The sequence below is a fragment of the Globicephala melas genome, chromosome 1 (genome assembly GCF_963455315.2).
Source record: "Globicephala melas chromosome 1, mGloMel1.2, whole genome shotgun sequence".
Classification (NCBI taxonomy): Eukaryota; Metazoa; Chordata; class Mammalia; order Artiodactyla; family Delphinidae; genus Globicephala; species Globicephala melas.
The window spans coordinates 45,787,411-45,805,209 of record NC_083314.1 but is presented as its reverse complement, the minus strand read 5'-3'; the positions used below and the strand labels follow the sequence as shown (position 1 = coordinate 45,805,209).

At 41.0% G+C, this 17,799-nt stretch overlaps 1 protein-coding gene across 1 annotated transcript in view; it reads left to right on the top strand.

Moving 5' to 3' along the window:
• The window catches only part of C1H1orf21 (chromosome 1 C1orf21 homolog), a 231,797-nt gene that overhangs the window by 199,170 nt on the left and 14,828 nt on the right, over positions 1 to 17,799 (top strand). The window contains exon 5 of the mRNA XM_030873069.3: positions 3,281 to 3,341. Within this exon, the coding sequence (XP_030728929.1) occupies positions 3,281 to 3,341 (61 nt within the window). The remainder of the gene's footprint in view (positions 1 to 3,280; positions 3,342 to 17,799) is intronic.

Sequence of the window (17,799 nt, the reverse complement as noted above, 5' to 3'; positions counted from 1 at the left end):
AACCCTCTTGCACTGTTGGTGGGAATGTAAATTAATACAGCCACTATGGAGAACAGTATGGAGGTTCCTTAAAAAACTTAAAATAGAATTACCATACGACCCAGTAAACCCACTACTGGACATATACCCTGAAAAAACCATAATTCAAAAAGAGTCATGTACCACAATGTTCACTGCAGCTCTATTTACAATAGCCAGGACATGGAAGCAACCTAAGTGTCCATCGACAGATGAATGGATAAAGAAGATGTGGCACATATATACAATGGAATATTACTCAGCCATAAAAAGAAACAGAATTGAGTTATTTGCAGTGAGGTAGATGGACCTAGAGTCTGTCATACAGAGTGAAGTAAGTCAGAAAGAGAAAAACAAATACCGTATGCTAACACATATATATGGAATCTAAAAACAAAAGGTCATGAAGAACCTAGGGGCAAGACGGGAATAAAGACACAGACCTACTAGAGAATGGACTTGAGAACACAGAGAGGGGGAAGGGTAAGCTTGGACAAAATGAGAGTGGCATGGACATATATACACTACCAAAGGTAAAATAGATAGCTAGTGGGAAGCAGCCGCATAGCACAGGGAGATCAGCTCGGTGCTTTGTGACCACCTAGAGGGGTGGGATAGGGAGGGTGGGAGGGAGGGAGATGCAAGAGGGAAGAGATATGGGAACATATGTATATGTATAGCTGATTCACTTTGTTATAAAGCAGAAACTAACACATCATTGTAAAGCAATTATACTCCAATAAAGATGTTAAAAAATAAATAAAAATCGCAGCTTTGGTTTTTTGTTTTGGTTTCATGGGTGCTTATTATACTGTTATTTTTTAAAATAACTAAATAAAAGTGAGCCATGAACTACTAGCTAGGGTGTGTCCTGCTGTGAGGATTAGGATTACCCCACTGCCCTGAGGTGCAATTGAAAAGTAGTAATGATGATCATGAAGAAATAACTGTGGGGCTTCCCTTGTGGCGCAGTGGTTGAGGGTCCGCCTGCCGATGCAGGGGACGCAGGTTCGTGCCCCGGTCCGGGAGGATCCCACATGCCGCGGAGCGGCTGGGCGCGTGAGCCATGGCCGCTGAGCCTGCGCGTCCGGAGCCTGTGCTCCACAACGGGAGAGGCTACGACAGTGAGAGGCCCGCGTACCGCAAAAAAAAAAAAAAAAAAAAAAAAAGAAATAACTGTGTTTAGGCTAAGATTTGTCAGGAGTAATGGAATTTCATTTTTGCAGGTGAAGTGTTTGGGAATTAAGACCTTGCCTTCTTATACTTTCGCAGCTTAGGTGTTTATTGTTTGGAAGCTTATTTTTTTAAGTCACTTAAAATGGGAGCCGTGTATCTTTCAGCTCTAGAGCTCATTTTGTCCACCTTTCCTTCGTTTGATTACTTGTCATTAAGATTCCATAGCATCATCACCCTAGTCTCAGGAAACTGACAAGTCACAGAAAGAAGAGCCTCTGATGGCAGGGTTAACTCACAAGAGCTTTGCTGGGACCCCTGGGAGCCACAAGAATGCTCCAGGGTATAAATGGAGTATAATCTATCAAAATTTTGAGTCACTGTGTTGTACACCCGAAACTAATATAATATTGCAAATCAACTATACCTCAATAAAAAAGAAATGTTCCAGGGGAGCATTGTGTTTTCCAAGGTGGGATTTTAGTAATTAGAGAGAAATAGGAATAGCCGAAATTGTTAAGCTGTAGTAGTTAAATCCCAACATACAGGCTTTTAGAAAAGATTTTTAGATCTAATTAATCTTAGCATCAAGTATTCATACCTTTTTTTGTTTTGTTTTGTTTTGTTTTGCGGTACGCGGGCCTCTCACTGTTGTGGCCTCTCCCGTTGGGGAGCACAGACTCCAGACGTGCAGGCTCAGCGGCCGTGGCTCACGGGCCTAGCGGCTCCGCAGCACGTGGGATCCTCCTGGACCGGGGCACGAACCCGTGTCCCCTGCATCGGCAGGCGGACTCTCAACCACCGCACCACCAGTGAAGCCCTTAGTATTCATACTTTATAAACTAAATGAGAAACAATCCAATTATCGCATCCTAAATCTTGAAGAAAGACAGTAAAGCCAGCCCAGCATGCTTTTCCATCTCCTCCCCTCACTCAACAATCATCAACTTGTCCATCAGAAGGGGTTTAAGAATCAAGTTGTTACCTAGGGACTGTTTCTCACAGTGCGATGTGTACCCTCTTAGGTAAGAACTATTATTAATGCCACTGTGTTGATAGTTTCCACGTGAGAGGAGGGCATCCCTGTTTACCTAGGCGGGAGTCAGTCGATAGGGGGTAATTTACTTCATCAGAGTGAAAGTTCTGTCTCTGTCCCTATGGAAGAGATTTAGGGCTTCTCTCTGAAAGGAGCGCATGAAGAACAGCAGAGTAAGCCTCACGCTGTCTGGCTACACCATCTCTAAGACAACACACAGGTAACGAGGATCTCCGTGGTGGGCGTTTGCTCCACCTGGCAGGGTCTGCTGCACCTCCAGGGATAACAGTTTATCTGAAAGAGCTCAGTTAGTGCATCGGGATTTGAGAATACATAAGTCACCCTTCCATTCAAGACCCTTTCCCTCCTGTCCGTGAATCCTCTCTGCTCTCCTTACCTTCTTAGTTTTGTCCTCACCAACCACGTCCATCTCATTAAGTATGCCGTTAAATAGCAAAGAACAGGTAAACACACAGGGCGGGGGCTACTCAGACTTGCCTCCTCACTTACTCTCACGTTCCAGTGGATTTCAGTTCCAAAGAGGTGCATTTGCTGTCACCAGGACAGGAGATATTCAGGTCAGGTTCTCGGCTCATTTGCTGCCAGCCCACACCTATACAGTCAGCGGAATACCATGCTGATGCTGACAGCCTGTGTAAAATACACATTTTAATATAATAACTAGGATATATTTTCTTGTTATGGTTACACACAGGGTTGAAATATGCCATGTACTGCTTGCCTGTGCTTTTTGTTTTAAGTACAAGACAAAAATTGGGCACACACCTCCAAGTAACACCACTATAAATAACGTGTACGTTGAAAGGAAATTGCGTTCCTTAAATCATAGGAACTGATAGACTGTTATGAAACAATGTTTGCAGGGTTACTGTAATGACATTTATCCTTAGTGTGACTTCAGAGTACTTCCGTGGAAAAGTCTGCAAGAAATAAATGACTGCCCCGAAGTTTAGGGACTCGGCATTTTTCATCTGAGGGAGCTAGGTTTAAGAAAACACTGAAATACGCACTTACCTACTCTCTGTTTTTCAGCATGCACATCTCTGAAAGCCAGCAAGAATTCTTCAGAATGCTGGATGAAAAAATTGAAAAGGTAAGAAGTAAAATTACATGTTTCAAGGGAAATATTGCCTCATGAGTTAGAGTAACGGTATTCTGGTTTCTGTTACAAAGCTTTTCTTACAAGGGGATGGTTAGAGTTAAAACAAACGTCCACACATCACAGCGTGGCTAGGAGAATATTTAATGTATAACAGAGCTTCCCAGGATCCTGGGCTACCGCTGATCTTTCATTAAAGCGTGGAAAGTCAGGTAGAGACTGGTAAGAGCCTTTGCCTAGAAACAGAGCGTTGCTATCTATCACTGTGTATTGTCTGCACCTGGTGCCCTGCTCGGACCTCAGACTGCAAGCAGGGAGGTCCTTAGTACCTGTCTACTACATACCCAATGTTGACAAATGTTGCAACCATGTTGCAATCAATACCTTACCTCAGGGAAGTGGCCATGAGACCGGTAATATTTGCATTTTACAGATAAGGAAATTGAGGCTCATGCTTGAGTAACTTACCCAGGTTTGCAAGGCTAATAGCGGTCGTGTTGGAATTCCAGCCCACGTCTGTCTGACTCCAAAGCAGAGTCTCCAGGTTGCTTCTCTAAAACTGTGTGGTTTTTACAGTGACAGTAAGACACAAAGTTGATTCATGTGGAAATTTAACCCATACTTATGATCTCAGAGTGCCATATGAGAATTAACTGAATGAAGGGTTCAATATGGTAATCATTAAAGGCTTACGTGCTTAGAGAATTTAAATTTATCACTGCAGGGTGTGAATTTTAAATACTAAAGTTATACATCTGAGAATTATAATTTGAAAACCTTATTCTGAAGAAGAGTTAAATTCTAAATTCAGAACATATCACGACTATGGTTAAGGCATCACGGGCCAATTTTACCTTTGAAATTTTTCCACTTTAATTTTTACTTCTTTTTTTACTTTTTGTGGCCCTTGAGCATTTCTTCATGAAGTCCTAGGTTATGTGTATATCGGTCAATGGAAGATAGTGAAGGAGGTCTTAAATTCATCCGTACTTCAGTAACAGACTCCTCTCTGAGGTGGACCTCTCCTGAAAGAATCATTATATAATCTTCTAATGCACCATTAAAAGACCAGCATCTGTTACCAATGTGAAAAATAGAAATGGGTAACGAACTAAAGTAATAGTTTAATCTATAGTGTTCCTTGGCTATGCTTACATTCTCATTTGAGTATATATATATATTTTTTACTTTTAGTGAAATTTTAGCTTATGCATGACTTTTTAGATTGAAAACATCATCTTAGGAATAATTACCAGGTTTCACATATTGGTTCAAAAGCTGTTCAACTTGCCAGTAACATTTTGTTTTCAGTAAAGAGAAGCATAAAAAGCAATATTTTGTTCCTACTGTAATGGTGAATATCTTTTCTTTCTCTGGATTATTTCTCCTCCACTAGCTTTTTGGCAATAAAAATATTTGCTTAGTAGTCAGACGTAGTCTGTAAAAATTGAGACCTGAATTGTAAGTTATCTTTTTAAACAACATTTACAGACCCAGACAAGGTGTTTTAAGTGATCTAATCTCTTTCTGGTGTGTTTCCATAATTGAAATTCTACATCTTGTTACTCAAAACTGAAATTCATTGTTCCCATCTGAAATTCTACCTCCCTTCTTACTTTGCATCCAGGATGTAGACAGTGATGTGTTTAGCACAACAAAAGCAAAGTTTATAACTTGATCATTTATTGGATGAAACTTTCCTTGGACAAAGGAGCATTTGTAGATTCAGGATACAGTGTTCCCACTATATATTGAATACATTTATATTCAAAAATTAGCTCTTATATAATCTGTGATACGTGCCCAGTTACAGATTTCTAAGGGAATTTTGTATCTTCTCTGAACCAAACTTTCCTATCTCTGCTCTTACCTAAAGTTCATCCTTCTGAATTTTGTGAATATGCTATCCTATGTATCATCTAAACATTAAGCCTCCCCAAATTAAAATGTTCCTTTTTAATATATGTGTTCAGCTTAATATAGTCTTCACCATAGTTTATATAATCAAAATTGGAAGTTGGATTCTTATGAATCATTTTCCTGACTTTTTACCATTGCTAAATATTTCTTTGGTCCAACTAATATTTAGACAACCATAAATGCAATTCACATCTATTCTTTAGGTTATATAGGATTGATTTAAAAAAAAACTAAACTCAGAGCTTCATGCTGCAAATTGGAGTCATTCTGAGAGGCCTTGAGTTTTGAGATATAATCTTTCTCAGAAATGTCCAGGAATTCCTCTTTTCTTCCTTAAGTTGGCAAGAAGCAAAATTGAGTGAATCTGTAGAGATTTAAACCTGCCGTTCCTTGATTCATCCTTTGTATTTATTGAATGTCTACGGGGCATAGTTTGATTTACCTTTCAACTCTCCTCTCCATACTAAGAGAAATCTCTGTTCTGTCTCTCTCAAGATATATGCAAACGTACCATTAGTATAAGGAAACAAGGACTGCTAGGTGGTTTAATACTTACAGTGAAACTTAATGTGGACTACTCTAAATCAAAAATGATCATGGTGCTGAGCTGCAGTGTACTTTTGCACCACAGCTGGGCAAGCAGTTTTCTAAGAAGTTACTGGTGTCAAAGAAAAGCAAGTAGCAAAAATGCATTAACAAAGTATTTAGCACTTTCGATGCTAAATTATTTAGCATCGTTTAATTATTTAGCATACCAGGCATTATGCTGTGACTCGGGATAGAAAAACAGATAGGAACTAAGGGATACAGAATAAGTAGGAAAGAGTCCCTTGACTTGAGGAGCTCAGTTTTAAATGCAGATTTCTTTGAAAAGGTAATTATTTTACCAATGGAGGTGTCCTTCTTCCATCACCCCTTACACCATTATCACCGTGAGTCAGATCCTCCTGTATTGAACGTAGGTGTTTCAGGGGTCAAGTGCTGAAACTTGAGGTCCGTGAACCAGGCAGTTGGGACATCCTTGGACACTTGACACCGTTTCACTATGCTGGCGTGAAGAAAGCCAGGACACTGAGCTGCATCTGGAGATGACCACGAGAGAGATTTTTGTCAGGAGAGCAGTGAGAGTTCAAAAGAGCATCGTAAGCTCTGATCAACTTTTGCTTTTCCTTTTGGAGAGTAAAAAAATGCTGTGAAACAATGGGAGCACCTCATTTATCTTTACCTCATTCTTTTTCACTTGGATACCTAACCATTATTCCATTACAATCTATAGTTGTTGTCCCTGACAATTCACAGGCTCCTGAACTTTATGTGAAGTGGTGACATTTGCCTAATTTTACAGCTTAAAGAAAATGACAGTTTACTGCAGAGCAAGGTAATGATTTTAAACTCTCGTCTTTCACTATATTTAGAGGAGAAAGAAGAGATCTAGATGATTAAAACTTGGCCCTGTGGAGGAGTTTCTGAATATCATACCCAAAGACAGATCACATCAGATTTTAAGATATGCTTTCTATGGTATATTTGTGTACTTGTAAGAAGCAGAAAAAGTAAATACATTTTTTAAGTATCTGCATTAATACTGTCTTTCCCAGGCAAACGCAGGGATTTATATTTTGCTTTAGGAAGATGTAAGAACAGCTGACAACTGAGAAGTCTTTTGCTCTCTCAGAGAGAGCCCTGAATGTTAAAGAATGTCTCAGTGCAATGCCAGTTGCATCTGGTTAGTTTTCCTCGTGAAAAGCATCTTAAGCTCTGTTGGGTCATGGGCATTTTTTTGGAATGTTGTAAAAGTTAGAAAGACTCTCCCTATAAAAATGCACATGATATCATATACACAAAATTCTTAAGTAAAATTTTAGAGTTTTTTAACTGTCTGGAGCCTGTCCTCGGGCCCCAGGCAAAGAACCCGTGCATTTCACTTACGGGCTTTGCTCAGATCCAGGGCCCAACTATACCCATGAGCACCCACGAGTCTCGTCAGGGTCTGATCTTATCCATATGTATCTCTGACTGTAAAGAAAATTAGGAAACTAAGCACAGATAACTCCAAGAAAACCCATTCTCCTTCCTTTCATCGCTCCCTTCTCCTCTTTGAGAATAGCTCATAGTACTTCACCCCCCGAGGGTGAGCTATCAGCGTGCCACCATGACTCGCATATTCCTGTACGATTTTGAGACTCCGCCTCTGCTGACTGGAATTATTCAATGTGACCTTTTGAGGAAATGTCTTAGAAAGAGCAGCGGATGGATTTAAAATCAGCTGATTTTAATATGTTTATCTATAGACCTTTACATCTGTTGAAAAATCATTTACACTTAGAAAATGTTTGGGTTCCTGAAGTGGCCTGATTTCCTTGGCCCCAGAACTAACCTAGTTGGTGAGAAAAATGGTAAGTCTGCATTTATAAATTTATTTCAAGGGCTCCTTTTCTTAATATTATGTCAGATCAGTCTGAACTACGCTATGAATCAGTGTGTCAGAGATCCGAAGGTGTTTGCTTTTCATCTGGTAAAGAGAGTGACTTGTGTGTAATTATGAGCCGTGATTTTTGGTTCTATATATAAACTCTTCCTGAAGTAGACTGTTTAACTGCAGAGCTGCTATAGAATCGAATATAATATTTGGCACCTGCAGTTGATGATAGGTTTTACTTTCTGGTGGTGCGTTTAAAGGTCTCCTCAGTGCCGCTAGTGATGAGAAACATGGGACTGTTGTATCAGATCCTGAAGAATGTCACCTGGCCTGCTCCATGTGTACGGAGGAAGTCATAGCATGTCCCTCCCACTAGCTTGTCAATTTCCGTAACAACCAGGGCCTTCAGCACTGGCAGAGAGATGCTCTTGCTGACACATGTGTTTTGGAACTGGGCTGGGCTGCCGTTATTCCATTAAACAGCTCCTTGCTCCATGGGAAACACAGCAGGGCCTTAATTTTGCTAATAATCAAACCCTGCCTTGTGTATCCTTCCCCATCATCCCCCTGCCTTGCCTGCTCTCTCTCCTGTACGTACCTTTCCTCATTCGCTGGTCAAAGTAAAGCTGTAATTACAAGGGTAAGGCTGTGACCCAGCCCTGTTTTGTTTCTCTCCCTACCGCATAGCTTTATGCAGGTGACTTCTTAATAGTTACTATGATAACATTGGTGCAGGAGCCACTGGCGAAGTGCGTGCACACCATGGACTTTGAGGATCCTAGCGTTCCCCAGCATTCCATGTAGCTACTAGTCATAGGTCACGCAGCCAAGGAAAATAAAGGAGGCAGCAAACCTAGAAGAATGCAACACACCCAGTCTCTTCTCACTTTCTTTTTTCTGGAGGGCTTGATTTTCAGAGAATTCTTGAGGTTCTATCAGCCTGGTGCCTTAGGGAGTAGCAAAGGAGAAGAGTCCAGGTTCCAGAACAGTGGAGTACATGAATACAAATAAAAACCATGCCATTTTTATGAATGCAGTGAGGCCGACAGTGCTCTGAACTCAACAGCAACCTGGGGCACAATCGGTGAATGGTGTCATTTTGCCATGGGTGTAGTACTTGGGCAAAAGAAGGTGGCCCAAGGTACCACTCAGAGCAGAGAGACAGTGATGCTGGCTTGTGTCGTTTTTTTGTCTTGTTCCCATTCGGTTTCTCCTTCCCTTCCTCTTCCTGGGCTATCTGTTTCCCCTCCTCCCCATGGCCTTTCCACTCTTCGCGCTTAGCATCCAGGGGCATTGTTTTAGCCCTACATAGGGCCCTTGGGGACAGAGGGTACCAGCCTCTGTCACTGCTAATTTATTATTTAAGAATCTCTAAAAGAACTCGAAGCATTACATAGACGGTTCCCTAAGGATAAAAATTGGGTCTCTTTGTTTGCCTAGAACCTAGCACAGGGCCTGGGACAGAACAGAGGCTTAATAAATTTGTTGAAGGAGTGAATAGGGCACATGAGACCACTGGGCTTAGCAGAAGCAGAAGCACACGAAGGAAGGAGATGTGATGGGGCAGACTCCTGTAGCAAAGGGCTCAGCGTGATAGGAGGGGCTCTTAACAGTTAGGAGCCCCATGGCAGGTATGTAGTAGGTACAGTGCCAAGAAACAGAACTGAGAAAAGTCAAGAAAAGAGGCAGCACGGAGCAAGTGAAAGAGCCTGTGCTTCAAACCCCAGGCAAATCCGAAGACCCACTCCAGTAGTAGCTGTGTGACCTCAGGTTAATTGTTTAACCTTTCTGATCCTCAGTTTCCTCACCAAAATTTTGGATAGTAACACTAACTTGTCCGGGAAATTAAAGAAAATTCATGTAGAGTCTGTAGCAGAGTGTTTGATATGTTGTATGTGCTCTGTGATTGGTAGCTTTTATTTTGGTTGAAGTTGCCTGTATCCACATCATAAAGGCCATTTGTAGAGGAAGGATTTGGGGGAGGTGGTGACTGAAACTGAACATGCAGAACTTATCAGATTGAACCTTGCTTGAGCAAGTGCCTTCCTGTGGTATAGATGTCTCCTTGTAGAGAGAGAATTAGAACAGGATATTTTCCGGTGTACTGGCCCACCTCCCTCCTGTGTGGTATAAACATGTTAAGGAATTAGATTCGTGTGAACATTTATAGAGCCATTAAATAACCTGTACCAGCTTTTGAGCTGATGACAGAATGAGTCCATGAGTCAGTGGCCCGGGTACAGCTGAATCCCTATCTGTATTTTTGCTGTTTGGAGGGTTCATTCTTTTTTAATTCTTGTGGGTTGCTTAAAACCTGCTTTTGCAAATATTCATTAATACTAGTCTTAAAATGTTTATAACAACAACAAAAAGTTAGGAAAGGGGATCCCTAACAAGATCATTAAAGCAGTAAGATTAACTTCTTTGATTCATTTAACAAGCTTATCTGGAATGTGTTCTCTGGACGCAGAAATGAGCCAGGGCCATGGAGCTGCACCATGAGGAATTAGGAAATTGGGTCCTTGCCTTTAGGGAGCTTCTAATCTAGCAGCATAAAGTTTTCAGTTGGGAGGAACTTCAGAGAGTATCTTATCTGATTTACCCGCAACTTTCCAAACTCCCACTAAACAGAACCCTCTGTAGCAAAGAATGAGGCATGCCCCTTTATATCAATTGGGAAGGAATTATAAAACATATTATGTTTTGTACATTTCTTGAAATGTTTATTCTGATATATCTTGTTATTTGTGGGATACTTATTCCTCTCTTTGAAATTCTGTGGAGAATTCCTAGAGAAAGCATTGTTGGGGTAGACACTTCTAGATTGCCCTCATTTTAATCCCATTTTTCTAAATAGAGTCAAAAGAGGAGTACCAAATACTTTAAACTCATATTATCGAAATTGGTTGTTGGAGGTTTGGAGATGTTTAATCATATTCTGCCTCCCTTCTGGGTTCTTAACAAATTTAAAATAGACACAGAGAGTCAGGTGAGTATCATGGGTCAGTATCTATCTTATTAATAAGTCTCATAATTCCCAAACGCAGAGCTTCTAGTAAACTAAGTTTGGAATATATTTGCAATACTTAAAACATGAAAAGGATCTGTAGCCAGCATATATAAGGAAGTACTATTAATGCTAACCAATAAAAACCATCAATTAAAGTTATGAGTCTGTATCCTTGAAATTCTCTTACGTGTGTGCAATAAAGTTCACTGAAGCATACATACTGTGCTCAGTCGCAAAAAAAATTTTTAAAACCTGGAAGCAGTTTAAGCACCTAGCGCTAAAGGAATGAATAAATAAAATCCTTTATAGACCCACAGTACAGTATCATGCAGCAGTTAAAAGAAATGACCCAGGCGCATATATATATATATATATATATATATATATATATATATATATATATATATCTCCACAATTATAGATCTCAAATCATATTATTAAATGAATAGAGGAATAGAGCAGAATGATAAAAAATTGTATGACACCATACAAATTAAAAAACCATACACTGTTTTTAGATGGACATTCAACAAATATTTATTAAACACCAGTTATACATACACGTGTGCGTGCACACATTACTATAGTACGTTTTTATACGATATATTTATAAATGGCATGTATTTATATCTGTTTTATACGTAAACATTCATATAGAAGATGTATAGTTTATTTGGTATATTACGAATATTATACAGTTATTAAAGTATCAAAATGATCATACCAAACCCATGATCATTGTTGTACCTGGGGATGGGGGAAGGGGAATGGGACTGGGTTTCATTTCTTTTCATTTCTTCAGGGAGAGAGTGGCAGCTAGAAGCAGTGTTACAAAATGTTACTAGTTCTTATGCCTGTGATTGAAATGCAGTGCTTGTTACATTCATTATACTTTTCTGTATCTTTTAAATTTCTCAAAATTCAGAGAAGTCTATGGAAAGAGGAATATGTGTATGACAAAATGTCAGGTGGAAAACAAGCAGATTACACAGTGGTCACTGGCGTTGCTCACACCTTCCACTGCATCCACATATGTACAGTTTGGTGGAAGAAAACCTTCAGGAGGAACTAATACACGGGCACCAAGGCATGCTCTAAGTCACCTGAAGTTCTTCTGGGTTTTTGTTGTTGTTGTTTTGATTGACTGATTGATTGATTGATGGCTGCATTGGGTCTTCGTTGCTGGCTTTCTCTAGCTGTGGTGAGCGGGGGCTACTCTTCCTTGCAGTGCATGGGCTTCTCATTGCGGTGGCTTCTCTTGTTGTGAAGCACAGGCTCTAGGTGCGCAGGCTTCAGTAGTTGTGGCACGCAGGCTTCAGTAGTTGTGGCTCGTGGGCTCTAGAGCGCAGGCGCAGTAGTTGTGGCACCTGGGCTTAGTTAATCCGCAGCACGGGGATCTTCCTGGACCAGGGCTCGAACCCGTGTCCCCTGCATTGGCAGGCGGATTCTTAACCACTGCACTACCAGGGAAGCCCAGTGCTCCTGTTTTAATTTCATTTGAAACTGCTCCCATTTCCAAGGGCTCTGATAGTCATGGCCGCAGATGGAGTTAACCTCTATTCATTGCTGTTCTTATTGGCCAGTTGATCAAATGTGTGACAAGCCTTAATATAATCAGAGCTTCATAACTTATTAGGCTAAACAGTCCCCACAAATGCAGTTAGTTCTGTTTGCCCAGCTTCTCATATGTCCTCTGGGCCTCCCCCAGTTTTTATCCTCCCAAAGTGTTAATTCCCAGGAAATGTATTAGATTCATCAGGCCAATGGAAACCTCAGGATCCATCATGAAATCCCATGGACCCTGCTTTTCTTCCTCTTTTTAGGGTGCAGCCTGCCCACCTTAGCCATGTCCTGGAAGAGGAAGGAAGCCAAACGGACATGTTCTCCCCAACCATGGGCCCAGGACACCCACTCCTCACTGCTCTCTGGGCCTTTTCTCCCTCATATCTAGCTAGTTCACTCTTCTGTGCCTTCTGCGGGCAGGGACATCCCATCAGTAGCTGCAGTCCTCTCCCTGGCCAAATGCATGTGCTTCCCATTCTGAAAGCAAAGAAGAAGGAAAGGGAAGGTGAGTGCTGTGGTCCAGCAAACAGTGTTGCTCCTCTGTGTAGGCAGGAGGGAAAGGAACCAACTTGTCACATTCTCCCCTGTCTGGTAGGCTAGCCCATGGAGCATTAAGACGGGCAAACCCAGCATTCTCTACTCTCTCCACCTGTGACTGGGTGAGTCAGTCACCATCCATAAGGCCTCAGGGGGTTGGGAGGAGAGGGGATAAGGAGAGCCTGCTGGGTTCTCTAATCCAGCAAGAACGCTGATTCTCATCTGACTGACTGTTCTCAGTTAAAAACTATAAGGAAAGGAGGTGTGTTCTTAGTCTCCCCAAACCTCCAGCCATGTTCAAAATAAATTCTAGGGTATAAGCAATTAGTTCAGAACAAAGAGCTCTAAAGAGTTTGTCTGGAAGGCACATCTTTGTCAAGAGGCATATGGATTGAAATCCCAGGCCTGCTAAAGCCATTGTCCTGAAGGAAGTGAGTCTTAGAGGAGACCCATGAAGCTTCATGTCCTAGAGGAAGTGAATCCTAGGGGAGACCCATGAGGCTCCAGTCCACCAAGTGGGTTCTCCTGGCTTAGGGGTGAGGGGTGGTATTTAAATCTTAACTCTTATACCTGAGAATAGACTAATTTAAGACATCTCTTTGAATTAAGTCCATCAAATGACCTGGAAATCTTCTGCAAAGAATTACGCAAAATTTTATGGTGTATCTCTTTATCATTATAAGGAATCGGGTATAACAGGGAAATTTTTTTATAAGATAATATCAAGTAAAAAAAATAAAATTAAAAAATTTGTTGTCTATCATAGGATTGAAACTATATAAAAGTGACATACATACGGACAGAGATTTAAATGAAACTTGAAAACTTTCTAATTTATTAGCAAGACAGGGTTGTAAGAAAACTTTTTAATTTAATTTTGATTTTGATCGATGGTTTTTTGGTTTATAAGAACAATTTTATAAAACAATCTTTTGGAGAAGAACCCTGGCCCCATCTTGAGAGAAATGTCTCTCAAGGTGGAATTTATCTCTGCTGTGTGAGCTCTTAGGAAGAGGGCCCGAACCCGTGACAGAGTTAGCCTCTGAACCTACAGATGGTAATTGTATTTTCTGTGACAAAAGTGGGCAGAATACAGCCCATGGGCCAAATCTAGCCTGCCAGACAAGAATAGTTTTTATGTGTTTAAATGGTTGGGGGAAACAAAAGGCCAAATAATATTTTCTGACATGTGAAAAATCATGTGAAATTCCAACTTAAGGGTCCACAAATAAAGTTTTGTTGGAACACAGCCATACTCGTTCTTTTACTTTTCTCTGTGGCTGCCTTCATGCTTATAGCTAGAGCTGAGTTGCAACAGAGACCCTTTAGAATGCAAAGCCTAAATTATTTACTCTTTGGTCCTTCACAGAGAAAGTCACCAACCCTGCTCTAGGACATCGGTTCAATATGGCCCAGAGACATGGGCATCCTGCATTCTGTATCCCTGCTTTTTTTTTTTTCTTTTCTTTTTTTGGCCTTGCCATGCGGTGGCTTGTGAGATCTTAGTTCCCCGACCAGGGATCAAACCTGTGCCCTCTACATTGGAAGCACAGAGTCTTAACCACTGGACCGCCAAGGAAGTCCCATCCCTGCTTTTCCCTGTCCTCACTCCCGCTCGCCTCCTCGTGGGGAAAGGAGCATCATCGAAGTCATCTGAGTGCCAACATCAGGCAAAGCAGGACCTTGAGAAATAGGTCCCTTGAAGCTTCTAAAATATCCTTCTTAGAAGGATAGAATCAGTAGAATGAGGATTTGGGTATAATAAACACTTCATGGGAGTTGTAAAGCTGTTTAGTCAATACATTCTCTCTTGGAAATGAAAAGGCCAGTATACTAGGGTTCTTGTCACTGTGGTTGTTATCGTGGTGATCATTCCTCTACATGGTCAACAAAACAGTCAGAGGCTGTCATACCCCTACTGGTCATTACGGACGATTCCTTTTTCCAACTGAAATGATAACGCACAAGTCTAATTAGAATAAAGCTCATTAGAAACAGGCTTGGCCATTAATGCCTTGATTGATTTTTCTAATGAAATAAGCCAGGGGAGGAGACTTGAACAGCACTGCTAATTATTTTTGCTTTTCTTCGGCATTGCCTCAGAACTTGTTATAAATTGTTGTTGTGCTGTTATGAAAATGCTGCTGAAACACTCCCTGACCGAAGAGGCTCTGACACTTGCAGCCCTGAGGAAGCAGTGGAGGGCGCCTGACTCCTGGCCCACAGCCCTACAGGAGGAGGATTCAACAGCAGCCCCTGGGGGGTGTCCTTCATTTCACTTTTCCACCCTCTTCCCGCCTCCTCCTCGTCATCTTTGTTCTGGATTCTGGCTGGTGGTTCACAGATGCTCAAGCTGTGGAATGCAGCTCTCGTGCCCCTGTATTCCTGGTTCGACAGAGTTTAAATGTTCAGGCTCCCATAGAAACTTAGATCCGAGGTTGCCGCTGGATGGTGATACATGCAGGAAAAGTTTTGGGGAAAAAGATGTTAGGTGGGCAGAGAAGCAAGACGGCCCATTAAGTGTCTGTACCAAATACTGTTGGGATAATTGTGTTTCATTAATCAAGATGTTCTTTGGTGCCCAGAAAGCCAGACTGCCCCACAGTGCAGGGTAGAAGGCTACCAAAGAGGCGCGACTAAGTCAAGAAACAGACTCACTAAGCCCACAGTTAGGAAGAGAGAGGAGGAAGATGAATCATGTAAAGGAAGCAGACAGGTGGTAGGAGAATTCAAATAATGCACAGGTCAGAAACCTTTGGAGCTTCCCAGTCATCCAGAGAGGTTCAGGAGAGGAGGGGGAAGTCTTCATTTGTCAGTTAGCCTGCTGTATGATGAGTATAACAGGGCACCCTTCCAGGCAGAAATAAGCCTTATTAAAGCACACTTCTATGGGCCACGCAAGGATTCCATTGAGTGTCAAAAAGATGAAGAGGAGAGAGCAGTTCTCATGGGTTCCCTTACCCTGCTCCTCTCCACCCGGGTGCCCCTTCCCAATAAAGTCTTTTGCTTTATCAGCAAAAAAAAAAAAAAGACAAAGGGGAATAAGAGACGTGTTCTGTTCTGCCCCCTGTAGTAAGGGAAGCAAACATTTTGGCTAAAATTACTTTTAATACGTGGTGGGATGGAAGGATGACTGAGGGGAAGAGACCAATTCTCCCTAGAGCTTTCACTTGAAATTATGATGTTGAACAAGATCGTAAGACTAAGTAACCACTAAGAGAAGTCTGGGGAGGAGGGAGTATGAGAGAAGAAAGCAATATATGTGGAAATGCAGGATGTACAAGAAGGATCTGCCAGTTTCGGACACAGTGGATGACCGATCCTGTTGTTTTGTTCGTCTTTTATATGTTTTAACCATTTTTTCTTTGGGATATTAGATGGTTTTTTTCCATGCCTAATAAAAATGCTGCAATGAAAATATTTGTACACTTCTAAGAATTTTATAAAGGTATAGTTTACATGCCATAAAATTTACTTATTTTATATGTACAATTCAATGATTTTTAGTAAATTTACCAAACTGCATGACTATCACCACATTCCAGTTTTAGAACATTTTCATCACATCAGTAAGATCCCTCCTGCCAGCATACAGCCAATCCCCTTTCCCATCTCCAGCCCCAGGGAATAAATGCATATATTTTTAAAAACATATATTTGGGAGTTTATCATTAATATTGATGTCTATGATTGCTATAAGAAGGGTATGAACGTTCTTATGACTCATAATACATATTACCACATTACTTTCCAAAGCAGCCCTACCACTTTACAAGGCTGCCAGCAGTGTATGAGAGCTGCGCTTCATTGTACACTCCCAAGAATTGGGTATCGCTATTTTTAAATAATATCTAATTGTCTTCATTTGGATTTTTTTATTACTGAAGCAGACCGTTTTTCTATTTGTGTGTTTGCTGATTTTATTTGTTCTAAATGAATTTCCACTCTGTGCCCTTCCCTCTTGTTGAAATCCTCTTACATTAACTTTTTTTATTGATATGAGCTTCTCATGTAACTTGTCACTTACACATTGTATGCTGCAGGTATTTTTCCCATTGAGGTTTGCCTTTTTATTTTGTTTTATTCTTTTTCTTTTGGTATGCAAAGTTTCATTTTTACATGATGACATATGTTCATCTTTTTATTTTCTACGTGATCTTTTTTATGGCTTTGAGGCTAAGAGTTATTTCCTTCTCCAGAGCTTTGACAGAAGCTCAGTTTTATGGTCTGTTTTGTATTATTATTAAGATTTAGCACATCATTTCTCTTGGAATCTGTCATTTCTGGTGACCCTCTTTGTCAAATACTTTATTCTTACATATCTTAGGCCATATTACCAGGATATCTTATTCTGTACTGGTGATGTTTTTGACGGCTCCACTTTAAAAAGAACATGAGAAAAGTGACACACATGCAAGGGAGTAAGACCTAGGTGGAAACCTCATTATTCACAGGTAATGGACCGAAGGATGCTATCAGTCTGGGAAGACCTAGCCTCTGGTTACAAAGGCCCTGACCGTGCCATTCTGTGGGAGTTACAGAGAGGCAGGGTTTGGGCTCAGCTGTGAACAATTTCATGAGTAGCTGGAAAAGTATCTGACATGTTCCAGTCGTAAAGAGAAGGCTCCCTGCCTATAATATGGTCAGTGGAGGTCTGTTCTACATTAGATGCAAGGTAGGGGAGGAAGACCTCTGGGTCCCCTTCCAACTCCAAAATCTCAGAACTCTCTAGATACTGTTCCTCCTTTCGTTTATTCAGCAAATATTTAGTGGTCATCTAATATGTCGCCAGCACTAGTCTAAGTCCTAGGGATGCAGCAGTGCAGAAAACACTTTCAGCCCACTGGATGCATCTATTCAAGGGGGAAGACAGCCAATAAAGGAATAAAGCAATACGTTAATGATGTCAGGTAATGATAAGTAATATAAATAAAAATGAAACAGAGTAAGAAGTGCTATTGTATATAAGGAGCTCAGGGAAGACAGTGAGGTGACATTTGAGC